Here is a 25,834-nt window from a genome sequence, read left to right as displayed (position 1 = left end):
GCTCGGCTCAGGGCCACGTGACTGCGCTGGCTCTACGGGGGCCGGGCGGGGACACGCAGCCGCGGTGGCGGTCGCCGTTCGGGGACACGTGACCTCGCGGTCGCTACGGGGGCCGGGCGGGGACAGGCATCGCATGGCGGCGGCGGGCGGGTGGCGCGCGGCGGGCCGGCGGCGGGCCCGGGCGGCGGGGGCGGCGGGGGGGGGCAGCTCGGTGCTGCGGCGGCTGCGGGAGGCGCGGTGAGTGCCGTCCCCTCCCCCCGGTCCCCCGGGTGCGCGGTCCCCGCTCACGGCTGCGCTTTGCCCCCTCAGGGACGACCTGCTGGGCTCCGGCTTCTGGGCGGCGAGCGCCGGTGAGTGAGCGAGCGAGGGCGGGGGGGGGACGCCGGGCCGCGCCGCCGCCCTGACGCCTCTCTCCGTGCCCGCAGGAGCCATGCGGGGCCCGCTGGGCCGCGGCGCCGAGCAGGCGGCGGGTGGCGCGGCGCGGCCCTGGCGGTGCGTCTGCTACGGCCTGGGGCGGTTCTGCTCCTGCCCCGCCGCCCGCTACCAGCTCGCCTTCCTGCTGCTGCTGCTGGAGGAGCTCTCGGTAAGGCCCGGCCCGGCCCGCCCCCCGCCCGGCCCGGGCCCCCCCGACCCACGGCTGTGCCCTGCAGGTGCCACGCAGCCAGTGCTTCGTCTTCGACCCCGCGTTCTCGGAGCAGGAGCTGGCCGTGCTGGGCGAGTTGGGCCTGCGCGTTCTCCCCGACAACGAGGTGAGCGGGGCCCCTGCTGCCCCCCCGGCTCTGCTCTCGCCCCTCCAACCGCTCGAGGCAGGTCAGCGTGGCCCTTCCGTGCCGTAGCGAACCTGTAGCGCTGCCGTGGCTCCGCAGGGCCCCAGCTGGAGAGCTCCTGGGGTTACAAGCTCTTAGGGTGCCGAAGTGACGTTAGCTCCGCTTACACCGTGAGCGTTTAGAGAATGGGAGGAACTAACTGTGAGTAACAACAACTGTTGTTTATATGCAGGAAGGGAAACACTGCGTTCATGAGTCTGCCACTCTCTTTTACATGATCCACTGTGGAAAAGCTCTGTATAACAATCTGCTGTGGAGTAACTGGTCCATAGGGGCACTGTCCAAAATGGTCATAATCGGAAACAGCTTTAAAGGAATCGAGGAAAGGTATGTACGTGTCTGCCAGCATGGAAGATTTCTGTTGCTTCCTGCTCCTTGACTCGCAGCAGCAAGAGCCCTCTCTGTACTTGCCTTCGTCTATGGCTCCTGACACTGATTTTCATGCAGTACTCAACTCGCTATGAAGCCTGCAGTCATCAACACACTTTTCTTCTCCACACTTCTGTTTAGAAAGGGAGCTGTCTTAGATTCCTAAGAATATCAAGCGTGTCTAATACTAGTTTACCTTGTTTTTTTTCTGGTAGGCTGTTGTCAAGAATCCTGGAGAGAGATTATTCTTACATAGCAAAGGTAAGAAGCACTAGCTTTGTAAATACTAATGCTTTGGATTGACAAAGCACCTATTAATGAGAAAGAAAAATTGCAAGAATTATAATAAAAAAGCTTTTAAAACCTTATTTCTTGGCTGCTGTAGTATAGAAATGAATCTCCCTAAAATCATCTTATATTGTCTACAAAACACTCTGCAAACAGGGTTTTTGGTTAACTTAATACCATTCTCATCTCCTCTGTATCTTAACATAGCTTTCCAGAAAAATTCTTCTGCATCGTACGTGACTCTTCTCTTCAACTACTCTTAGGTGTTAAAAGGGACAGAGGAAATTGCATTTCCAACTCACCCTCGGTATATGGATACGTTTAATGACACCTCCATCCACTGGTTTCCCTTGCAAAAACTCAAGGAACTCTCCAGCGAGGTCTGGGAGTTCCTGGAAGAACCTGCTTACCAAGAGTGCGACGATCTGGAGATCATCAGGAAGGAAGACAAAGTTAACCCGTGCAGTCCTGCTGCAGTGGAGTCTTGACTGTGCTCTGCAGCTGGTGCCTTATTTGGTAGGATAACTTCCCCCTTCCCTCAGCAACTGTGTGTGCTCGAGGTTAAGCTCAAGGATTGGCAATGTCATCATCGTCTGCCAAACTTAAAAGTCGCAGCACCTGAAAACTGACTTTTGTGGGACAATTTTGTCTCTAAAAGTGATTATTTAATAAATGTAAAAGCTATGCTGTGGCTTATGCTCACTTAACTGCAGCTAGTTTTTTAACTAAAAAAAAAAAGTTTTAAACCACCCATGCTGCTTAATGATCACTCTTTTGCACAATTCAGTCTTTGTCTATACTTCTCATAATTTGAAGTATCCAGAAGGGGGTATTATTTGTGAAGGATTTATAGTTCAAGGTATTAAACCTATATTTGGAACTGGATATTAAAACACCTCAGCTGAGGACTGGACAGGACTTCAGCTGTCTAGTGCCACTGAAAACAGCTCTTCAGCCCCATTCTTCTGTGAAGAATTGGGTCTTTCCCTTCTAGAACAAAAGGGAAGGAAGAAAAGGGGGGAAAAATGTTACCATTCCTCACTACTGAGTTTCCCATAGTATATGTTCTGTGAACATGCTGAAAAATCACCTCCCTTTCAGTGCTGCGTTTTGACAGGGCAAAGAGGGGCTCCTGGAGCCAACAAGGGCCTGAGGTTTAGAACAGGCACCAGTTTGGATGAGCCAGCAGCACACCACGGCCTGGCTCTGTTTGGTAGAGAAGGGCCACCCTGAGTGAGGGACGTTATCAGGATAAGAATTTTCACTGGCAGCAGTTAGAGGCTGTGAAGTCTTCATCAGCAGGGACTTCCGAGACTCAGCTTGACAAAGCCCTTGCTGATCTGGGGTTGGTAATAGCCCTGCTTTGAGCAGAGAACAACCTCCAGCAGTCCCTTCTAACCCTCACTTCCCTAATGGTGTGAAAGGACAACTGAGGGGTCTGTATCAGAGGTGGCAATTACCTCAGCATCAGAACTGCTCGTTTCTCCTTAGCACCAACTTCCACATGTAATTTTATCTGTTGACACTATTTGAACAGCTCTAAGAAAAAAATCCTGGCATACAGCTGAAGTTTCATCTATTTACAAATTTGTAACTTCTTTATTCTAAGACAGTTACATTAAAATAATAGCAAGATAATCTTCATAGTTCAAAGCAGGGGCCTTATTTAGCCATATCAATGAGACTCTGGAGAGAGGTTGGCACCCAAGTCTTTTCTCCCTGTACAAATACAACGCCTCTGTCAATGTAAATCACAATCCGTCCAAACGTATACAGCTGTTTTCCTTCATGACGTTTTCCAATCACAGGCATGAAAACAATATTGTGTTCCTCTGCTTTTGTTTGAATTAGGTCCTTAAAATTCATTGGCACAGAGCTGGCAGCCATGCCTATGCCTCGCTGGGCCATGTTCTCAGCCTCCCGACGCTCCTGCATGGCTTCATACTGAAAGTCTTTCCTTCGCTCTGTGTGCGTGAGGTAGGCAATGTTCTCCCGAGCACCTGGCTGCATGTAGCCACCTGTTTGGGAGTGAGAAGAAACATGTGAAAACAAGGTCCCAGTCCATTCCTAGCACAAGGTGTCTAAGTAAGCTCCCATCCAGGGCACGGGAACTATCAAATCCTGTAAAGCAGATTCATAAAGTTTTGAATCCTCCTTTTCAGACATTAGTGTTTAAGTTTTATAGTGTTAATCCTGGTATGACGTATACTAGGTAGGTCAACCAGTGAACTGCAAAAACAGCAGAATTTGATACAATCCCAGTTTGTACCTGAGCATGCATAGCAGCAGAGGATGCTGTGCTGCTACTGACAAAGGGAAGATCTGAACAACAGGTTTTGTCTTTAGAAGAGTGGTTTTTTGTTCTTTCTGACCTGTGGTCTCCACATGCCACCCCTGAGTTACAAACAGTGACTGCTACAAAAATCAAGCAGCATCACATTGCAGGAAGAGGCAATTCATCAAAAAGTACTGTATCAGTTTCAGTTCACTTTGCGGCTGCCCTGAATACCACACCAGAAGTTTTGCAACAGATAAACTCTTCTTTGTGCAATGCTTGCCTGCAATTGTGTCATTTTACTACCGAAATAAATATAACACCTTAAAATAAAGGATTGCTTGAAGTCTATGTTTCTGATTTGGATTCTCCATCACACTATACAATAAATTCCTAGAGGAACATGAAAGTAGTTCACTCATTGAGGGCAAGACAAATTTTAGATGCTTCTCCTCCCTCAGGCATTTCCTCCTCTTTTTATACAGTTTCATTCCCAGCAAATTCCTAATGATCTCTTCTGTCACTGGGAGAAGCCTGTGGAAGGGAGGGCATTGCTCTGAAGCTAAGGAGAACCAGTATCTCACCCAAAAGGAGAAAAACACCAGTGAATTATAGCTTCAGAACCTGACATGTTTAAATGATGGTCTCTGATGGTCTCTCAGTAACTGACAAAATATACTATATTCAGACTACATTGAAAGAGAATCAGTTGCTTAATGACAGAGGCAACCAATCACCAAAAATCCATTTCAGCTTCAGTGAAGTGCAGACAGTTATTAATTAACACCTTACAGGTGTTACTTATGGACAGAGCAAGGTAAAAAGCATTTAGAATTTTACTGCTCATTGGAGCTGCTGAAATGCTGATTAGCAAGGTCATAAACCTATATATATAGACTCATAGGAACCAAACGTTGCTTTACTGGGAGAAGTGGAGCCATCACAATAAGCCACCTACCAACACTAGAAGAGACAGCCCGGTTCATGATATCGAGAGCTTCGTTAAATTTGTCTTTGATCGATGGATGCGCCAACACTTGGTCTGAGAACATGGATTTCCAACCCAAGTACCACTTTGTGATCTCTTCATAATTGGGGCTGTTACTAAGCCAAGAGCACAGCACCTGCAGAACAGTATGACGGATCAAATTCAATAGGACAGAGAAATGGAAGAATTTATGGGAGAAAGCCCTTATTATCACTTAGTATGGCTATTAACGAGCTTTCAGTACTGAGGAAAGGACTGTGACAGTCTTAGGAAGCAGTCTGTAATCTGATGGGTATGAAGCTATGAGCGGCAATCACTGCATTTTACAGAAAAATTCCAGTACTGAGGCAACCGTTACTAGGCAGAAGTCACTAAAAGACTTCACTGTGAATCAAGCCTATTAAAAGTTACTCAACCCTGATTATTTCTCACCTGCAGCCACTTAGGGAAGAAGTGCTTCTCCAGCAGTCCAACAAGACTGGAGACAGAAATCATTCCCTCCCAGTCAATGACCCAGTAGAATGCATCCATGTGCTGCTGGTGAGGGTTTATGATGAGCTCATTCAAACACATCCCTGGGAAATGAGGGAGGAAAGTTAGAACAGAACTTGACTCACTGTTTTCTTAGGGCTTTGACCTATTTAACTAGCAACATACATGCTTTGAGGAGCAGTTGTTCTGAATATTACCCAAAAAGACCTTCAAGATGTTTAAACTGTTTGGCTGATCCCTGCCTCCAAAACAATATGTAATTGCTGGAAATGGAAACAACGTGCTGCCAGAGTTGAGAAACTTCAAACATTAAATTCTTATTTTAGACTAAAGAGCCTTTCAGCTCGTTTGCATGGCTGAATGATCTCATGGTGAAAGCATTAGCATAGACCAAAAGAATACAGAAATTACAGACATACATTTTATAGCACAGTACCACCTGACAGGTATCAGACATGATTCTACTCATCCGATTCCTCTGTTCTCAACTAAGTCGGAGAAACAAGACAAAAGCCACTGAGAATAATCAGAGCACTTCCTCTTTTCTAAAATGTCTATCTGTCTGAAAGAATGCATGACAATACTAACATAGACGATGTAAACTTGCTCTAAACTAATTAATAATATCCCTTTGAAACAACACTGGCAACTTTGTCAATATCTATCTTTTCCAGGTGTAAGGGGGAAGCTGGCAACCAGCCGGTTCAAGAAATTCAGCACTGTCTGGCTTGTCGCACCTAGTTTAGGCACAATGTTTTTGACCATGAAAGCCTCCCATGAGCCTGGTGTAAACACATCTTTCCAGGGCTGAAGGATAAGTTTGGCCGAGGAGTCGCTGGGATGCCATTTCTGCAGTGCATTCGCCAGTTTGTTGCGGATGGGAGAATACAGTGGTTCTAATCGCGCCTGCATCAGGGGAAGCCAGGGGTGAATCCAAGAGTGGATTGGGACTGTGTCGGTCAAAGGATTCCAGCTTTCAACCTTGAGGCAAAACAGAAGAGATAAAAATAAGTCTATCTTTTAATCAATAACCTCTGCCAGATGCAAAAAGAAGCATAATGCAACCTCCTAATTGCCAAATACTTTGTCAGAGGCAACATACCAGAACTTTGGAAGTTTTAGTCGACTAAGCTGAAATACTGGCTCAGAGCACAGCTTCATTCTAAAGCAGCTCCCTCATCTTACCTCTTTCTGTAGCTTGGGGAAGATGAGCTGATCCAGAATGTTATCCAGTATCCATACAGGAACAACGTGTACCCAGCTATCCAAGAAGTCCACCATTGACCCACAATTCCTAGGTTGCCACTGTGTCACTATGTTCCTTACATATGGCATCCAGATTTCCCACATCAGTCTGGGAAAAAAGCAAAGTTAAGCTTAAAACTATAGCTCCAGGCCTAAATAAACCAAATGGGTAATAGCTATTTAAAAGCTGCTTTCTTTTATATAGCTGACAGCTGGATTTTAATCGACACATCAAAAGAATCATTTAGAAAGCACAAGTCCATCTATTTTTCTCCATCTCTGAGGAAGCAGCATTTGGAGATGCTGCACAAAGTACAGTTCATTTTATTTACCTGTGAAAAGCATCTGTTGATAGATCCTGCCCACTGTGTGATAACAGCTGATCATTTTCCAAAAGGCTCTTCCACTTGGCTATAATCTCTGTGCCATACGTACAGTCCTGGAAATGATAAGGTATGGGTGGTCTTTATCCTTTTTCATTAATTTCAGCTGGTATCTAGAAAGGGCAGGCTGATGGTATGCTTACAAAGAGAGAGCCTTCTCACCCAACTCTTCTGCCACTCAAAAGGCAAGCCAGGCACTTGTAGCAGTTACCAGTAACCCAACAGGAGGAAAACCCCACTTTATGGATTTAAAATACCCCAGAGGGAGAAAGATGATAATCTTTCTTTTTTTCCAGGTATAGAGAGAGAACCCAGACTCTATCACAGGCTAAACGGCATAAAGAATAGGCAGCACATGTATGACCGCTTCAAAGGCAGACCTTTGAGCTTTTGCCAAAAAAGGAGTAGAGACTTAGCTTTCATACACTTTGTCTTCCCAATAGCTGCCCTCATAAAAGGGCTTGATTTTAATCTTACAAGCTTCTAAATGGCTCATCATTTTACGGAACACTTCAGCATTACCAAATATCTGGGTACTGGTAGAGAGTGGATCAACCTTTTGAACACATTCATTTCACTCTACCATGAACACTGGGAGTTTTCTCTGGAGCTTTCCCCTCCCCTGCCATTTAATCAGCACTTTGATCAGAATGTGGGGCAAGAAGTGGAGGGAGTCAAAACAATAAAGGCAACGTAGCCATCAAATAAAAACTGTGAAGAAACCAAACTAATACACACCTTGAGGGGATCCCAGTTCTTGAAGTAATCTTTCATGAGAGGATAAACTATTGCTACTGCCAAGTCCACCCTATCAGACATTCGGTACTCTTCATAGTACTTGTCTTGAAGCGTCTCAAAAATCTTTGCACACTCATCCAGGGTCAGGGGATTTTCACAACCGGGCTGCATCCGTCTCTCGCACTCTTCCACCATCTCCAGGACTTTGCTGAGATTGTTAATTGCCGTCTCCTCGTGAGAGAGGACTTCAGACATCTTCTGTATCTCATGGGTCAGGTTGACAACCATGTCTCTCTCATACTGCAGTTGCCGGTCATTCTGGATGATCTCCTGCTCTGTGATGTCAATGAGAAGTTGTAAGTTGTGCTCCAGCTCAGGCAAGGCAAATCCCTGGGGCTTCGAGTCTTTGCCCAGCGGCTGCTGAGGACTGTCATCTGGAATATTGTGCTTGTGGCTAATTTGACTGTAGCTGTAATAAACCTTTTGTTCACGGCCCGTCATATCTATAACCTTCCAACAAACAAGAACAAGCATGTCTTTAAAAAAAAAAAAAATCTTATTTCATGTTTAAATTGAAAATTTGGATTTCTGAGTATCTTAATTACTCCAACAGGCTACTAATACAATCCGGTGTTCTAACTTGTTTCTAAAAAGGCCTATTCTCCACATGAAGATTTAGAACGAATGAAGAACATGAAATGAATGAGCTGGAAATAAGTGCAGAGAAAAGGCCTCTTTTTGGCCTCTGAGTTTGGAGAGAAATGTCCTCTTCCTCTAATGACAATTTTACCATTTCACTGAGGATTTCTACGAGGAGTGATGATGCAAATAGCATACAATTCATTATGGCACAAAGTCTTAGCTTATTTAATACATTTTTAAAGACATGTAATTTTAGGTGAATAATTAAGTACATCAAGGACAAATCTAGTTACTGTTCCTTTTAAATGGAGGATGGTTCACAGTATGTGCTCAGATGCACAATCATAGTATGTACAGCTGGGCTTTCAGAAGTGGACACACATTTAAGTTTAACTGTCTCATATTTGTCACAAATTAACTCATAATGAAAGACATCTAAGCCAATTTGCATTTTCCTGATGGCAAAAGGTTGTTTGTGAACAAGTACCATGTCCCAGGTGACGCATTAGTGCGTTAAATGACTTGGTGATAAGTCTGAGGTCTTTGATTTTCATGAGGCTGTGGACAGCTTGTTCTTATAACTATCTTCTATTAAGATTACCAACGGCTAGAAAGCACTCACAGTACTAACACGGACAAGTCATTTCCCAGGGATGTCATCACTTATGTTATCAGCCTTACCTTGACTTGAGACAGCTCCTTTTGAGGTGCTGAAAGCTGTTTGCTGATCCTACCCTTGGCTTTCAATTCTTCTACTGTCTTATAGTTGTATTTGGGCTTTTTCTTGCCTCCATTAGGATCCTTCCTCCACTGACTGAGCTCTTTCTGAAATTCCTGAATAAAAACAAGCAGGAGCTGCAGGTTGTTTCTCTGTCATGACCCAAATTTATCTGTCTATTTGGTACAGAAAAAATAACCAGCAGAATAATGAAGAATGCCGTACAGCAAAATAATAGGAAAAGTAGTAAAGCTGAGTGACAAACTGGCTCAGAGGTTGTGGTCCACTCAAACATGCTAATCATGGTGCTAGCAATACATTTCTGATCTTTTTTTAAATAAATGGAGAAAGAACACATCCAAATGTTTCTACCATTTTAGCCAGACAAAGAGGATTTATTTTGGGGGACTTCTAGCAAAACTACTGGAATAAAGTGAGCCAGAATTTACGAAAAGAACGTTATGTTGACAAGAAAAATGTGTCTACATGAAACAGTGTTACGTCTTTAGCTTCTTACCTAAAACTGGCCTGAACAGTTTTCTCTGACATGGAAGCCAATACCAGACCTGAATTTCATGAAATACAGCACAACAATGAGAAGAGATATACCAGGAATCACACACGCACCTCTTCAGCTTCTTCTTCCGAATCAACAACGGGGAAGTCTTGCAAAGACTGATTGGTTCTTTCAGAGCCATATGCCCCCACAGCTCCTTTGCCTTTTCTTTGTTTGGCCTCGATTGGATTAATAATACCTGAACAGGACAGTAGTTAGATCAGAAAGGATCATAGTTTAGTTACCAAGAAAGAACTGAAAGTGCTTTTCTCACAGTAACCCGAGTTATGAAATTAGCAAAAGCCATCCGGCCTGGCATTCTGCCTCTTATGCTGTAGTATCTCTTATGACTACACTAATTTCTTAGTGGCTACAAGATTACTTAATTTGTGCAGACAGCGACAAAATGCAGATTACTATTCACATATGTATTTCACTGCTTTTTCATTCTACCGCATAAAATAACATCTCCTTTGATTCTGAGCTGACTACTGAAATTTTATCTCCCTTCTTCTTCTTAAACAAAATAATGAAAACACAGAACTGGCCTATGCTAAGTTAAACGCAATTGAATCTCCTCATAAGGATTCACATCATTTGCAAGAAATGTCAGAAAATGAGAATGAGCTTTTAATCCACCTCAAGATTACAGTTCCTTAAAGAATCCAATCTCTTGTCCACCTCCTGAGTTTACAAAGCACAAACGAACATGCAATCACAGTACCTTGAGCGTTCTTCCCAAGACCTCTTCCAGGGACATAACCCATCTTCTGGAGAAGCTTCTGCCCAATTCCCTTAGTGTGTCTCTCCCAGCTTCCAAAATCCATGAAGGATTTGGTCCCCCCTACAAAGCCTTTCTGACTGGGCTTGAAATTACCACCCTATTTAAAAAAAAAAAATTTTTTTAAATGCAACTTAATAACTAAGCTTTGCATATGTCAACTCAAAACAAAGGCACCCTCTTGAAAAGATTCAGCTGTCATCATACCGTATTGCTGTTTCTCTGGCTCATGACGGCAGAGAGCACCAGCTTTGTGTCCATTTAAGCAGCCTTTCATTCAAGAACTTTACTAGTTGCCAGTTATTAGGCTCTATCATTGACTATAGCTGCAACTGCTACTGACCCTTTCTGTGTTTGATAGCTAAAAATAGCATTTGGTTTTTAATCTGTAAGATGCTCACGCTAATCTTGCTGTTCTGTGGGAAGAAATCTACCGTTGGCATTTTAATAATTGAAAGTAAATTGAAGTAAACCATGAGCATTCTTTTATTTTTAACCTCAACTGATCAAAATTAATAAGATTAAACTAAAAGGGCTCACAAAGGAGCGATATTCCCAAGAACACAGAACACTACAAAAGTATAGTTATAAAAAATATAAAAAACATTTCCTTTAACTACACGCAGTATCAGTTCTCTGGTTTATAATTACTTCTCCCTTTCTTGAGTTCTCTATTATTGGTTCAAAAACTTTGATGCTATTATAACTTAAACTTCATAAATGCATGACAGAATTAAAAAATTTCTAGATAACTCACTGTTTTTAATTTCTTTGGCACAAACTCTTTAGGGATTTCTTCCTGCTTAACAGGCTTTTCATCTTCATCGGAGTCTTCTTCCGACATATCCTCAGCTGCTGACTTTTTCAGCCCAGCACTGATGAAGTTCACAGGGGCTGAGTAGTCCCTAGAACTATATATATATAAAAAAAGGCTTCTGTAAGTGCTCATGGCATGAATCCTGTCTCCGGTGAACCCGCGCGTGTCCCCACACAACCCTGGAAATAGCGCTGCTTATATCCCACCCTAAAAGGGAATCTTAAAAACTGCTGGTGAACTGCGAGCGTGATGTTACTGCTTTTCTGCTCGCTCGGAAACAGCCGCGGCCGCCCCCGGGCAGCGGGAGACAGCCTGCCCCGGGCCCCAGCCCCCCCGAGCCCCGGCCTGCCCTGAGCCCCAGCCCCCCCGAGCCCCGGCCTGCCCCGAGCCGCGCACCGCTTGCCGCCGAAGCTGGGCCGCTCCTCGTCCGAGTCGCGCTCGGCCCACACGCCGTAGGTGGCCTCCTCCTTGCTCTGCCGGTGGCGCTGCCGGTGGGGGTTGAACTCGTTCTGGAGGTCCCAGTCCGACACCTCGAAGCTCTCCATCTCCACGCCGTCCTCCCCGTCCGTCCCGTACAGGTGCGACATCGACATGGCGCCGCCGGGCCCCGAGCCCGCTCCGCTCCGCTACCGGGCACCCCCGGGCCGCTCCGCACGGCCCTGCCGCCGAAACCCCTCCCGCCCCGGCCCGGCCGCCGAACACCTCCCTCCCGCCTCGGCAGCTCCGGTCCCCGCCGCTGCGAAACCCGCCCAACAACACACAGCGCCACCCGGAAACGAACCCTCTGCTTCCGGGTCACGCCCCCACCATAGAGAGGTTCGCGCCAGGGCCGGGCCAAACCGGCATCCCGCGCAACAGGCGCTCCTTTATGGTGTGGCGGACCGACCGACCGACCGTGCCCGGCCCGCTCCGCCCCGGGGCCGCCGCAGGTCGCGGCCGACACCGGGGCCGGGACCGTCCCCCCGCCCCCCCCCTTTCCCCAGCGAGGACCCCGGCCGGGGCAGGGGCCTCGCCACCGGCACCCCCGATCCCAGCCTGGGCCCCCAGACCAGGCCCCTCGGGCCGGCCCCCCCCGCCGGGGCATCAGGACCCCCCCCCCGGGGCACGGGGAGCCCCCCCCCCCCCCCCCCGAGACCCGGGGGAGCAGCTGGGGCGGGGGGGGAAGAGGGGGCTAGGCCAGGCCCTGAGCCCTCCCCTGTGCGCTGCTGCCGGGGGTGGGGGGCGTTTTTACCCCTTTTACATTAAAGCAATACGTTAATCGCATGCCCTAAACAAAGGAGCCCAGGACGAAGCAGGTGGCCTCATATATTAATTCTTAAATAGATTCTGTAAATTACAGGTGAAGGAAGGGCAGGAGGCGGGCCTCAGATTGTCACTTGTACACGAGATGCTCTACAGGGTTATTACACCTATTTCCGATTTGCGAATTAGAGAACAGCATTACAAGACACTTAAATACAGCCTTAAGAAGTTCTCAAGTAATTGAATATAAAATCTCTTTCCAATGCACTGTGAAGTTGCAGTCAGATACTCGTTTCCACAGATTCTTCTACCACGGAGCATTCAGAAAAGGCAGACAACTGATACTCAAAGTGTAAAATGTTTGGCCTTTGCAAATAAATGCAAATACATTCCTTGTACAGCAGTCATTTTGGCAATATTATTAGCAAGCAATATGCTTGGATAACAGATTTCCACTTCTGCAATTGCAAACTCTTCCTTGTTGGACAACAGAAGGCCATTTGCAGCATTCTGAAAGACAAGAAACACAGTCTTAGGGATAAGATACAGACAGATTTAACACAGCAAATACATGACTAATGATTTTAAACCAGAAGCTGCATAAAAAATTGTTAGATAGATATCTAAGTCCCAGCTCCAGGATAATGGGTATACGTCATCCACCCTTATTCAATGCTTCTGCTTTTTTAGCACAAGATACTGCTTTTAAATAGAAAGTAACTTTTAAAAGGTTCATTTTTAGAAAGAAAATTTTCATTTATGGTTTAGCATAGATGCTACCTGAAGAAAGAGACAGAAAAACATCCAAGATATTAACAGTTGTTTCTGGAGAAGAAATCAAGGGTTGCAGTTTTCTTTTTCCAGACAAACTGGCAGCATATGCAACTGCTTTATCTTCTCTTCTGCGAGGCCAGTGCACATCCTGGCAGGCTCCTGGGGGAGCTGCTCAGCACAGCTACGCGTTTCCACACTCAGTTTCCACGTCCCCAGCAGGGATATTCAGTACTAACTCTCCCAAATGGCTGATTTTGATTTTGCTGAAGTAAGCCTGTTTTTCAGAGCTCAGAAAAACATTTTCTCACAGATCATCTCACGGAGCTAGCAGCATCGCACTGAAAACCCAAAGCAATTGTGAAGGATCATTCACATAAGGAACATCTGGAACAGCCCAAATAATCAACAGGCACAAGAAATTATACAAGCAAAACACTAACTCTGGAGCAATGCAGGTAGATTTGCATGAGTCCCAAATTAAGTTACAAGGACTTACCTGGAAATCATTAATTTATTAGTGAGAAGATGATGTATTCTGAGTCACCTAGAATAACCAAGAAGGTAGAAGGGTCAGTTTTCCGTCACCACCTGCAACTCTGAACATCCCCAGTGTTCCAAGAAGCAAGAAAGGGAAACGTCCAGGACAGAAAATCTCGGCAACTATGGAGAATCAGCAGGCACAGGGCTTTGCCAAGAGCCTGCAAGCCCTTCCTGACCTCTCATTTCCCCAGCGTATCTGCAGCCTGAACCATACAAACTGGCTTCACCAGCAGCCCCGTCTTCTCATCTCAGGCTTTGGCTACACATCTTTCCACATGACGCTTGGGCAGTGGAGATCAATCATGCTGCTTCCTTTAGGGGCCCACGTGTTGAACAGGTAAAACCCAGGACCTTTGAAACAGCGTACACTCAACACCAGTCTACTGCATCTCCTAGTCACGCAGGCAGCACTTTCTGGAGAACTGAGAAATCTTATTTTGGGGGGCGTTATGTGCAATGGCTGTTGGGATTGCTCTGCATTATAAGAGATGGTTATCATGTTTTCAAACACAGCACTATAAGAAGGGAGTCATATACTTTCAACACTTGAAAACAGTCACACAAGTACAAGAACCAGAAGGGATATTTGTAATTTCTGAATTAGATAAGCCATGCCCTCCCTAAACATGACAAGACCCAGGATGGTGAAAGCCTTCAGAGTTAAAGGACAGACAAGGTGGGAAGGGTTTTAAAGTAACAGAAGACAGTGCACGAGGCCGATGAGTGAACACAGAGCTCCACAGCAAGAAACCATGAGCAAGAGCAGGCCAGGAGAGGTGATGGAGGTGGACAAGCAGGGTCTGAGGAGCACAGAATACCATTAGGATTTTGTAGGACAAGACATGGTATCAAAAATAAAAATGTGGAGGAAGGGAGTGGTGCATAGCACCAAGAAAGGGAATACAGGATGGGCCGAAGAAGAGAGCAGAGACGGGAGCATTCCCTGCGGTTGGGCTGCATCTGCCCATGAGAGGGAGCAAGGGACCAGACGCCCAGGAGTAACCAGCAGAGCAAAGCCCCGAGAAGTGGCATCAGACTCTTACCTGAAGATGACCTTTCAAATTGGCTGGCGTTTTATAATCCCCCTTCAAAACCTATGGAAAAGGCAAAATGAGAGTGACCCCTTCTTGAACAGTGGCTGTATGAGTATCAATAAATCCACCTCATTAAGTGCATGGATTGTCCCAGTGTATCTGAACCAGCCCAGATCTCCTGAGGGGCATTTGTTCTACATCACGCTGATGTTGGGGAAATAGCTGGAGATTTCCTCCTTAGTGACTTTTTAAGCAAAGACAGGGAATGTCATCCTGCTGATGCAGGGGCCTGGCAAAAGCAGGTTCTCTGGATCCCTCCTTAAGCTGGAAGGGGAGGGTATTTAGGCCCTTAGCATCATGCCAGTTCTCCAAATTTGTGCCGAGTAGTCCTGGAAGGTGAACAGCAGAGACTTCAAGAGTCTCTTAACCCTGCTGGGGGAAGATGTTCATCCAATCTGTGTCCTTAAAGAGCTCTCAGCAAGCACACGGAGCAAGGAGGAACTGTCACAGACCAGAGCATTCAGAGCGCAAAGGAGCCCAGGGAAACTCTTCCGAGCTTCCTGCGTAGTGCTGTTACTTTCCTGTCGGCCTACGGATCTGCTTAGAGCACAGCAGGGACCAGTCCCGGCTGCAGGCGCTCCTCCACGCCCAGCGTGACAGAGGACATCTGGTCCAAGAGCACTGTCCCGGGGCGTGCGTGCAAGGCTGGGGAGGCTGCCGAGCCCTGCCGCAGTCTGAGGAGGAGCCGCTCTGCTTCAAAGCGTGAGAAAAATTCCCTCTGTCTAGTAACTGCTGTCTGTGGCAGAAACATGTGTCGATATTCTGAAAAAAAATCCATTTGGTCCTTGCCCAAATGCATTACAAGCCTCCACGCACTCGCGTTCCTCCTGGGACCGTGGGGAGCGGCTGGTGAGCTACACACAGACACGGCACAGCCTAATCCCTTCCCCGGGGGCCGGACTGGCGTTTCTAGAACAGCTTTGCATCTAGATAACACGGTACAGCTCCCATGCCTGGTACCAAGAACCAGGCTAGATCAGGGAGGGGCAGGCCAGCATCTGCCACAACAGAAGAGACAAACACCACCACAAAACCATAGGGAACATCCTCAGTCTGAGCCACCCTAGACTCATTTCTCTCTGTTTTAAAGTAACCTCAGTGCAACTGCATGTCTATCATTTACAGCCTCCCCAAAGAGGGAGCTTTTGTTTCTCCAGTGCTCTTTTCTGATGCAATTCAGCAGCCTCTTCTGCTGCGGAGGGCTCTGCGGGTGCAGGGCCTGCACGGGGACCTCTGCTCCAGGGCCAGCCCACCCTCCCCGCACCGCCTGGCCGCGCTCCGGGCGGACGGCGGCGACACTCACCCTGTGCGTGTTGTTGACCACCAAAGGGTCGGGGTTGCCGTAGTTGGGCGGGTTGGCGTACGGGTCGTAGCCGAGCCTGGCGAGCATCGGCGCTATGTGGGCCATGTCCTGCAGCACATCCCCTGGGATGTGCCCGATCCATTTCGATAACGCCTCCAGGTTCACAGGCTTGATAACCTGGTCTGTTGATCTTTCTATCCTGGAAAAAACGAAATGAAAAGGTAAACAAGTCACTAAAGTTGCTGTCAGTTGGATTCCACACGTATCTTAGGCTCAGACAGAAAAACTTTCAGCTAGGTTAACTAAGACCAACAGCGCCGGCTCTGAACACGCCCGTGCAGGAGGTGCTGGTGTGGGGGGGCTCGCGCAGGGCGGGCTCCCCCTTTCCACAGCAGCCCCGGCTAAGCTGCATCTGCTCAGCCAGAGGAAACCACACCCGGCGAGGCATACGCCACTCCCCACGTTAGAGGGGATAAACATTCACCAAGACTGCAGATCCGAGCTGAGAGAGTTACCCAAGCCCTGAATCATCGAGCAGATGCAACTCCACGCAGCCCTTGCAGGAAGCGTTTTACTGCCGAGGAAAGCGCAAGCGAGGAGCCCGCCCCGCTGTCCTGGGGAACAGGGAGCGCGAGCACGCCCACCGCCCTGGATGCATCGCGCTAGCACAGGGCAGGAGGAATCCAGGCAAAGACTGCTTGGGTGGTTCCCATATAGGGCTGATTAATTTTTCCTAAATTAGACTTAGGCTTCCACCTAGAAAAATCATTCAACAGTAAATAACCACAAAGCAGCTGGGTGAAGCAAGCACCTCTCCAACACAAGAGGAGAGGGAGGAATAGCTTGGGAGCGGCGGGGCGTGCCGTCAGGGGAGGAGGCTGTTTCTTTTATACTGCAGTACCAGCACCAAAGGTGGCAAGAATTAGCGAGTCGCTTTTAGTAGCTTGCATCAACAATAAAACTGTAATTCCAGTCTGAGCAGATATTTGAGGGCGGGTGGAAAAAAGAGCCATTAAAAAGCTCGAGTTTCTGAGCAAGCAGTTCTCTTCAAATTAGACACCAAAATCATTTCCACGCTGTCAACAGCAGATGCATAAAACACTGTCACCTGCTTTTACAATCCTTGCCTAACAAGCTGTTGTGTTGAGTACAACATATTGCTGATATTCAAGCTGTGTTTTACTTAGAAACACAAAGCCTACTGCAGCAAAGTGGGATGTGCTACCACTTCTGCCCCCGAAAACTATGCATAAACATAAGCAACAGATCTTTGCCCCCTAGTTTTGGTCTTGACCTGCTTTGCCTACTGGAAGTACTCTTTGAAAAGCAGAGGCAGCAGCTGAGACACTCACTTGGAAAGAGACACTCCACCGGGCTTCCCAATCAGCTCCTCATGGTGCAGCACCGCGTCGCTCCAGGAGATATCTAGGAACTTCATGATGGCATGCAGGGACTGCTCGGGGTGCAGGACGAGCTGCTCGTAGTACACCGGCAGGCACCGCGACCGCCCGATCTCCAAGCACTGCGAATACATCACCTCGATGGCTTTGTTCCACTTGGTAAGGCAGTCTCGGTAGCTGTTGAGGTCAAAGCCCGCGATCGTCACCTTCCTTGTGATCATCGAGTGGACAGACGCCCGGCCGTCTCGAACCATGAGGAGGAACTTGGAATTGGGAAACAGTCTGGACAGGTAGACAGAGGACTTCAAAGTGAAAGGGTCCTTGTTACATAAATACCTGGCCGGCTCGCCATGCTTGGCGATGACTTCCAGGATAAAGGCCTGCATAGCAGCGTCCAAAACTTGGTCCGTCACTCCTGCCTCGTCCAGGCGCATCTTCTCCCGCCCCGACTTGGACCAGGCCTGGCGCATGGCTAGCACGCGGGGAATGATGCGGGTCTCCTCCCCGCAGCGGACCTCGGGGTGGGCATCCAGCATGGCTCTCATCAGCGTCGTGCCGCTTCGCGGGACCCCGCCGACAAATATCAGAGGCATCTCCTTGCTGTAACGGTACTCGACGTGGTTGGAGTCCACCATGACCAGCTCCTCGCTCTCGGGCCTCATCAGCCTGTGCCGCCTCTCGCTCAGGACCTGCTGGCACTCCAGGACCTGCTGGCCGAGGTGCAGCGTGACCATCAGGGCGACCACCGAGCCCACCGCCAGCAGCACTCGCCTCATGGTGACCCGCATCCTGCTCTCCGCGCAGGCCGGAGACCGACGTGCGACCACGCTTCAGCTTTCGGCGAGCGAGCATGCAACCCTACGGGCACCTGCAGAAGAAGCACAGCCCGTTCAGAGGAGCTCCAGCTGCCCCGCTTTCCGCTGGCCCCCGCGGCACTCGGAAGGCTCAGGCGCCCGGCCGGCTCCCCGTGCTCCTCCTGGGACGCTGACACCATCCCAGGCTTTCATCGCCTCTTTTACTTATCAGCAATTTCTAGGCTTGGTGCCTTCTACCCACGAAGTAATTAAAGTCTGTCTCAGAGTGCCCCCACAGAGATTATTTCTTGATTGCTTGTGTTCCCAGAATCACAGGTTGACAGCTTGAACAAAGCTCCACAGAAGTTTAGAGAGGAGGGGACACGCTTACCCAGTCAGTCCATTTCCCTAATGCACAGGCTACTTTTGCCCTCACCCAGCTACTGCTTCGGATCAAGCCTGTATTCGCTTAGGAGAAAAACACCCCAGCTGTACTTCCACCAGAACGGTAACAACTACTTCAAGAGTTTGCTCCGTCCCAGATGAGCCCCCAGCCCAAGCCCTCCTGCCAGCCCGGAGGTCCCCGCGCTCGGCACACCACCCAGCCCAGCCCAGCCCAGCTCAGCCCAGCTCAGCAGCCACCTGCTTCCTTTCTGCTTTTGCTTCAGTTTTACATATGCTGTCATGGGGGGGAGGGCTGAAACAGGAGAAAAAGCAAAGCAGCTCATGCAAATCGCAAAGGTCCCGGTCGGGAGAAACAAACACCAATTAGAACGAAACATGCTATGGGAGAAATTAAACCGATTTCAAGGGTAAAGTGCGAGTAATGGCAGCCAACGTTAAGTACCCTTCTCCCGGAGACTGACCTTACATAAAACTCCTCGGAGACTCCCTCTGGCACTAGGATGGCTTTTCTGCTCCTTGGCGGGATATTCCAGCAGGAAGTCTGCTGTTTCCACAAGCCTCCTGCTCTGCCGCTTACACAGGGCTCCTAGGAAGACTGGCACAGCTCCCCGCGCCCTCCCCTTCGCTCCCGTCCCGTCCGGAGCGCAGGTTTTGCAATCCTACCCTCGGGTCACGGAGGGATTTCAAGCTCTTTGTGATTATACGGCCTGGGCGGGCGCTGAATGCGAGTGCGAGGAACTGGATGTCCACGCGCTTTATTTCAGGGACAATCAAAAGAACTGCTCAGAAAAGAGTTCCTCCTGAGAAGGCCCCTCCCGAAAGGCCGCATTCAGCGGGGGCCCATGCAGAAATCCCCCGACGCCGTCAGCAGCCGCCGCGGCGCCGGTGCCAAGCAGCCCGTTTCCCGCGATGCCGGTGCCAAGCAGCCCGTTTCCCGCGATGCCTGGCAGCGCTGCCCCGGAGCCGGGCGCCCGGCCGGCTCCAGCCTCCGCTCCCGCGCCAGCCCCTCTGCACCCAGCTCCACCTCCCCGCGCTGATCAAACCCTCAGCTTTTCACCACGAATTTACCCATTTTATATAATTCTGCTCATACGAGCAGGCTACCGCGACATACCGGGTTAGCGCCCGCCTGCCCCACCGTTGTAGCTACCCAGGCGCCTCACTTCCCACCCCAACAGCAAAGGAACAGTCAATAACATTAGTTTCACGGTGGTTTAGCTCCATGGTGAATGTCTCGGCTAAACATCTCACCATGGTTAAAGGGCTTCAGATGCATGCCGGTATACTACGGGGAAGTCAAGTGCTGCTAAGTTTGGTTAGGTCATTAATCACTTGGAAGGAGAAGCAGGTCTCCGGCATTCGTGGAGCACTAAGTGCAGAGTCGGAGCCATAAAGACAAACACTCCCCTAGTGCACGCCGCTGTCCTGAGCTGTTCGGTCCTGTGCACATGCCCAAGTGTTCACCCTAAAAGCAGCTGTGAAAGGCACAAGACCTGCTTCAACGCACTGCCGCTGGAGCGGTCAGGATCTAAGGCCAGCTGGAATAATTAGGAACACGTAGACCAAGACAGGCTGATCAGGAGGAGAGACGCGCATCTTCAAGAGGAGGCTGCAAGCGCAGAAGCACCCTTGCTGCGCTCTGCGCAAATTCCTCGAGCATTTCCCGCAGCGACGCTGCCCGCGGGAAAACCGGGAAACCGCGGGAAAACGCTCATTGGGGCAGGCAAAGCAGAAAGGCGGCTGCGAGCCGGACGGCACCGTCCCTCAGCTCCAGGAGGGGCCCGGCGGCAGCGGGAACCGCCGCGGTGCCGCCTGCAGAAACGCTGCGAGCATGGGGAAGTTCCTCAGCTGGGCTCAGCCCGCCGCAGCGCAGCAGGAAGCGGAGAAACCCGGGGCCGACGGCTGCGATGGGGGACGCAACTTCTCCATTGCCGCCGTGATTTGGGGTCTTCCTGCTGCTGCAACACACCACTTCCCCGCCAGCAAAACCCCAGCTCTGCTCGCTGCAGGGCAGCGGGGGGACCCGAAAGGCCTGAAGCAACCAGATCTCTGCAGTGGGGTTACCCCAACTTACCCAGAGCGGCTAAAGAGACGCCCGTGAGCGCGCTCAGCGACACTGCTGAGCAACTCACTCATCTCAGCTTATTTTCAGGTGTTTTGTATAATCTCCTCTAAGAATTTTCCAAAATTTATGGGGCTTATTAGTCCAAGAGACAACAGGGATAGGTGGTGTCCTCCGCAGCGGATAATCCGGTGTGAAATATTACGGCACAATTAGGCAGCCCGACTCGCTGATCAGAGACGACCCCCTAGTCCCTCAGATGCACAAACGGACTCCAGGAGTTTTCGACTCAAGCGAGAATTAGGGACTTCTCTGGGGCTTTCTTATACCTCACACCACGAGCCTGAAGTCACCGCCACTAGTGACGGGCCGTGGAAAGCAAAGCACCCGGGACCAACCAGGGCCGGAGCAGCTCGCAGAGGCAGCAAGCCGCGAGCGCAGAGACCGCGGCCGTGGCCCAGGGGACACAACAGCAACGGTGCGTGACGCAGAGAGCCGGGAACCACGTCGCGGGCTGGGGACACACCAAGGGTCTTAAAGAAAATGAAACCGAGCACGGAGGAAGACGCGAGCTAGCAGGGCGGTGATCATAAAGCAGCGACAAACACGGACACAGAAGGTCCCACGTGCAGAAAGCCCTCTGTATGTTGCATGCTGATAAGACATCAATATCTACAAGGCTTAAACTGTTTCTTGTAAGCTCGTGAAAGCAATGAAATATTAATAAAGCATCAGCGGAGGTGTGGAGAGACGCATGAAATATTCATCAGTCCACTCCCGACTTCGCGGGGGAATCGGCCGCTCCGGCAAGTGCTCTCCCAGGCGCTTACCTTTCCCCGGCACCGTCATCCTGCTGCTAGCCAAGCTGCATGCCGAAACGCAGGCGGCCACCAGAGACCTAACGGGGAAGAAAAACCACAGTGTTGATCTGTTTGGTCACTGCAGATCCCCACGAGCGTGGTCAGAGCGACCTTCTCCTCCCCGAGACCCAACACGCGCTGCCGACAGCCGCTGCTCACCTCCGAAATCGCAACACCGTCACTGTTCCTGTATCAAACCGCAGCCCGAGGCGGGAGGCTGCACGGGGACCCTGCCGCGGCCACGGCCCGCGCTCCGGGGGACGGGCTACCCGGGGGGACCCCCGGTCATCCCCGCGAGGCCGCGGCGCCCATCGCGGCCTGGCCCGGCCCGCCTCTGCGGATGCTACCGCCCGCTCCGACGGTGTCCGCGGCCACGCGGGAGGTTTCCTCTGCCACCGCCCGGCTCCTCCGCCGCGGCGCAATGGGAAGCGGAGGGAAACTCCACCCAGCGCCGGCTCCTGCAGCAGCGAGGCCGGTGCAGCTTGCAGCAGCGAGGCCAGCACACGCCTCCCCCTAAAACCGTCCACCCAGCGTCTGCCGAGCGGTTTCGGGTCCGAGCGAGGCCGCGGCGGCTGCGGCTCCGGATGCACTTCCGCGCTTCCGTGGATTGGGGCGCGCGGCGGCAGCCCCGGCACGGCGCAGCGCTCCGGAAGCGGCTCCCGCTCTCGCCCTCGCCCGCCGGCGCGCGTTGCAGACTTCCTTCCTGACGCCTCCCGCGGCGCCGCCGGCCGCCCCGAGCAGCGGCACGCTGCAGCGCTCCGCACCCTCCCCGACCGCGGTCCCCTCGCGCAGCCTCCCCTGGAGCGGGGAAAAGGGAAAAAGGGAAAGAAAAACCAGCTTCCCTACCCGGCGCTTTCTGCTCTGCAGCGCGGACGAGGTCGCCTCGTGCATCCCGTCGCCTTTCCTGGCGGGAACGTTGCTATTCCCGCGGTGCAGCGAGGGGCTGCAGCTCCCGCCCTGCGCAGCGGCACACGACGAGCGACGCACGCGGCCGGTGCCCCACGGCAGCGCGCACCGTGCACCCCCGGGAAGCACGGCTCCGGGCTGACGGCGACCCGCGGCGAAGCAGCGTTTCGAGCCGGGTTTCCAAAGCAGGGAAGCGTCATGCACAAACCGCAAAGAGTTTTCAGAAGTTTAACACGATCCAAAAAAAAAAAAAAGGCCGTCTTTAACTCGCGCCCCAGCGCAGCTGCCAGGAAGCGCAGCCTCCCCCCAGGGCCCAGGTGGGGCACCGAGACCGCGCGCGGGGCGCTGCGTGCAGCGAAACGCGGAGCCATGAGCTGCCTCGGCGCTGCGGGTGGTGAGCCGCTTCCGACGGCGCCGAGCTCGCGGCTCCGGAGAGCAGCGAAGGCAACACGCGCCGCTCCCTCGCGGTGGAAACACCCAGCGAAGATGGGCAATCGAGCAAACGCACCGATTCCCTGAAATCCCCGGGTCCCCCCCGATTACGGGGCTGCCCACGGCGAGCAGCACGGGGGACCGGGGCCACGCAGCTCCCGCCCTGGCGGCCCCGGGTTCGGATCCGACCGGCAGAGACTTGGCGGCGTTTTAGGGCACGGATGTACTGCTGGTTTATTGCCTCGAGGCTGTTGGGATTAGAAAAACATTTTATTATCCTGCTCAATGCTAAAACGACCCCAAAATAATAAAAATCCCATCAATTCGCAGCATCTTTGCTCCGTTTGCCTCGTTCCAAGCACGGCGATGGCATTTTATCACCCGGCAGAGGAAAGCACGGCGCCCGTTTCTGCCAGCCTCCCCGAAAGCGCAAATCCGAGCAGCCTTTCCTTCCAGCCAGCGTATTAATTACGAAATGCCGAGAACGGAGGCTGCTAGTGGGAGGCCGGCGCAGGAGGCAGCGCCGCCGGGGAGCTGCAAGCAGCCGGCACGGCTCCCGCAGCAGGACGAGCCTCCGGCTGGCTCTGCCGGAGGGGTTCAGCGCCTCTGCTCCCGCAGCCCCGAGGAGAGGGAAGAAGGAAGGGGGAAAGAGGAAAAAGCATGCTCCATCCCCAGGTGATGGTCCCCGAGACCGCGCAGGCATTCCCCACGCGGGCGGTCAGGGCCTGCCACGCAGCGGGGGAAACAGAAGTCAAAGAGCTGCTAGAAAAAACATTCAGCATCTTCAAATAAAAAAATGTTTTCCCAATCCACACGCCAAACCTTAGCACCCGGCCAGCTCCACTCCTGCAAGCACAAAGGTCGCTGTTTGCGAATAAAAGGTTGTTTCTACAAGAGAAACCCAAAACCTCAAGTTTGCTTAAGAAATAATCCTTTCTTTTGTTTTGCTTTGTGTTATTTCCCAGCGGCACCGGACACCCGCAGGCCCCAGCTGCGGGACGAGCAGCAGACCGAGCGCGCAGCCAGACGCAGCCAGGACCGAGGACGGCCCGTGCAACCCGAACGGCACTCCCCCCGCGGAGGGTCGCGGCCCGGTTCACGCTGCCGGGGCGCGAGAGGGCCCCAGCTGCCGCCACCGCTCCCGGGGCGCCGGAGGCGCTGCAGAAATAACGGGAATTTTGCATCTGTATCACGCGACCGCAAAGCAAAGGCCAAAGGGAGCCTGCGGCAGCCAAGAGCAGGGGTGCACTGGTGGTCCCCAGGGGCTGCGGGGCACGTGCGGAGCCCAAGCGCCCGCGCACAGGTGACCCGGGGTCGGACCAGGCGTCCCGGCTGCCCAAGCGATGTCAGGGACACCCGGGGCGAAGGGACCGCAGCAGCGCGCGGGGAAGAGAGGAGGAGAGGGGCGGCGAGCACCCTGCGCCCAGCACCCTGCGCCCAGCACCCTGCGCCCAGCACCCTGCGCCGGGCTCTGTGCGTCTGGCATCACCCCCTGCACCGAGCGCCCTGCACCGCCCGCGTACGCGGCGTAACGTGCGCTGCCCACGGTGCACCCTGCTCCGCCGACCACGCACCGGGCACCGGGCACCGGGCACCACCCGCTGTGCACCGAGCACCGAGCATGAAGCACCCTGCACCACCACCGAGCACCGCCCGCCGCGCACCTTGCACCGGGCACCGGGCACCGAGCACCTTGCGCCGGGCACCAGGCACCGAGCACCTTGCGCCGGGCACCGCCCGCCGGGCGCCGAGCCGCGGCACCGAGCACCGAGCACCGCTGTCACCGCCGGCCGCGGCCCGGGACGCGGAGCGGCCCCCGGTGCCGAGCGGAGCTGGCGGCAGCGCCGGTTCCTCCCTCCCCTCCCCGGCGCGCGGCCCTGGGCCGGGCCGGTACCGCCGCACTCACCGGGCCGCAGCCGCAGCCGGAGCCGGAGCCGGAGCCGGAGCCGGAGCCGAGGTCGCCGCTGCCGCCGGCCCGGAGCGGAGCGGAGCGGAGCGGAGCCGCGCGAGACGCGGCGACGTCACGCGCAGGAGGGGCCGGGAGCCCCGCCCCCCCCGCGCCCCCCCCTCCCGCCGCGCCCACTGCGCCTGCGCGCCCGCACGGCGGCGGGCGGGGCGGGGGTGTCTGCACCGGGCGGGGGGCACCGGGGGGGTCTGCACGGGGGGGGGGCGTGCACGGTGTGACACCGGCGTGTCTGCACGGGGGGGTCTGCACCGGGCGGGAGTGCCTGCACGGGGGGGGGCGTGCACGGGGTGATACGGGGGTGTGTGCACGGGGGGGGTCTGCACGGGGGGGTCTGCACCAGGCGGGGGGCTCTGCACGGGGGGGGCGTGCACAGTGTGATACAGGGGTGTCTGCACGGGGGGGGTCTGCACCCGACGGGGGGGTCTGCACGGGGAGGTGCATGCACAAGGGGAGTGCCTGCACGGGGGGATGCCGGGGTGTCTGCCCCGGGCGGGGGTGCGTGCACGGGGGGGTCTGCACGGGGGGGTGTGCACGGTCTGTCAGCAGGGTGTCTGCACGGGGGGGTGTGCACGCTGTGACACCGGGGGGTCTGCATGGGGGGGTCTGCACCGGGCGGGGGTGCGTGCACGGGGGGTGTCTGCGCGGGGGGGGGGGGCGTGCACAGCGCGCCGTGGGGTCCCTGCAGAGGGGGGCAGGGAGCACCCCGGGGGTGTCCGCGGGGGCCGTGCGTGGGGAGGCTGCCGCTCGCGGGGACGCTGGGGACCGGGTTTTGGTCTCCTCTGCGGCCGGTGCGGGGGCACCGCTGCTCCCCCCTGCCGGGGAACCGGAGAGCGGGGCGAGCTGGGGGGCTCCGGGGGCGCAGCCAGCCGCGGCGGGGTGCTGGGGCGCAGCTGCAGCGGAGCCGGCCCCGCCGGCGATGCAGCCCCTCGCTCCCGGC

The 25,834-nt window shown here is 52.8% G+C and overlaps 3 protein-coding genes across 7 annotated transcripts; 1 reads left to right on the top strand and 2 right to left on the bottom strand.

The window, feature by feature from the left end:
• The first annotated feature begins 5 nt into the window (after positions 1-5).
• Positions 6-4,093, top strand: SRRD (SRR1 domain containing). Its single transcript, XM_064521863.1, has 7 exons — positions 6-237; positions 310-350; positions 426-583; positions 651-749; positions 1,000-1,154; positions 1,412-1,457; positions 1,748-4,093. The coding sequence occupies exons 1-7, from the start codon at positions 134-136 to the stop codon at positions 1,970-1,972; spliced, it is 828 nt and encodes a 275-aa protein (XP_064377933.1). The 5' UTR covers positions 6-133; the 3' UTR covers positions 1,973-4,093.
• TFIP11 (tuftelin interacting protein 11) lies at positions 3,055-11,923 on the bottom strand. The gene is made up of 12 exons (XM_026109905.2): positions 11,516-11,923; positions 11,060-11,213; positions 10,246-10,402; positions 9,593-9,720; positions 8,929-9,081; positions 7,606-8,115; positions 6,817-6,923; positions 6,425-6,593; positions 5,977-6,220; positions 5,180-5,322; positions 4,718-4,883; positions 3,055-3,502 (listed from the first exon to the last, which is right to left on the bottom strand). The coding sequence occupies exons 1-12, from the start codon at positions 11,710-11,712 to the stop codon at positions 3,147-3,149; spliced, it is 2,484 nt and encodes an 827-aa protein (XP_025965690.1). The 5' UTR covers positions 11,713-11,923; the 3' UTR covers positions 3,055-3,146.
• A 492-nt stretch (positions 11,924-12,415) lies between these two features.
• Positions 12,416-24,971, bottom strand: TPST2 (tyrosylprotein sulfotransferase 2). 5 transcript variants are annotated; one of them, XM_064521857.1, is made up of 8 exons: positions 24,838-24,971; positions 21,564-21,631; positions 19,133-19,424; positions 17,425-18,340; positions 16,073-16,271; positions 14,719-14,769; positions 13,632-13,679; positions 12,416-12,871 (listed from the first exon to the last, which is right to left on the bottom strand). In XM_064521857.1, exons 4-7 carry the CDS (start codon positions 18,258-18,260, stop codon positions 13,650-13,652), a joined length of 1,116 nt encoding a protein of 371 aa, XP_064377927.1. In that variant the 5' UTR covers positions 18,261-18,340; positions 19,133-19,424; positions 21,564-21,631; positions 24,838-24,971; the 3' UTR covers positions 12,416-12,871; positions 13,632-13,649. The 5 variants fall into 5 exon arrangements, with proteins under 5 accessions (XP_064377927.1, XP_064377928.1, XP_025965697.1 ...); XM_064521858.1 differs by lacking the exon at positions 24,838-24,971 and adding an exon at positions 22,440-22,973; XM_026109912.2 differs by lacking the exon at positions 24,838-24,971 and adding an exon at positions 21,753-22,175.
• Positions 24,972-25,834: the final 863 nt, after the last annotated feature.

This window comes from Dromaius novaehollandiae, chromosome 17 (genome assembly GCF_036370855.1).
Source record: "Dromaius novaehollandiae isolate bDroNov1 chromosome 17, bDroNov1.hap1, whole genome shotgun sequence".
NCBI lineage: Eukaryota > Metazoa > Chordata > Aves > Casuariiformes > Dromaiidae > Dromaius > Dromaius novaehollandiae.
The sequence above is the reverse complement of the archived record's forward strand: the minus strand, read 5'-3'. Positions and strand labels throughout refer to the sequence as shown.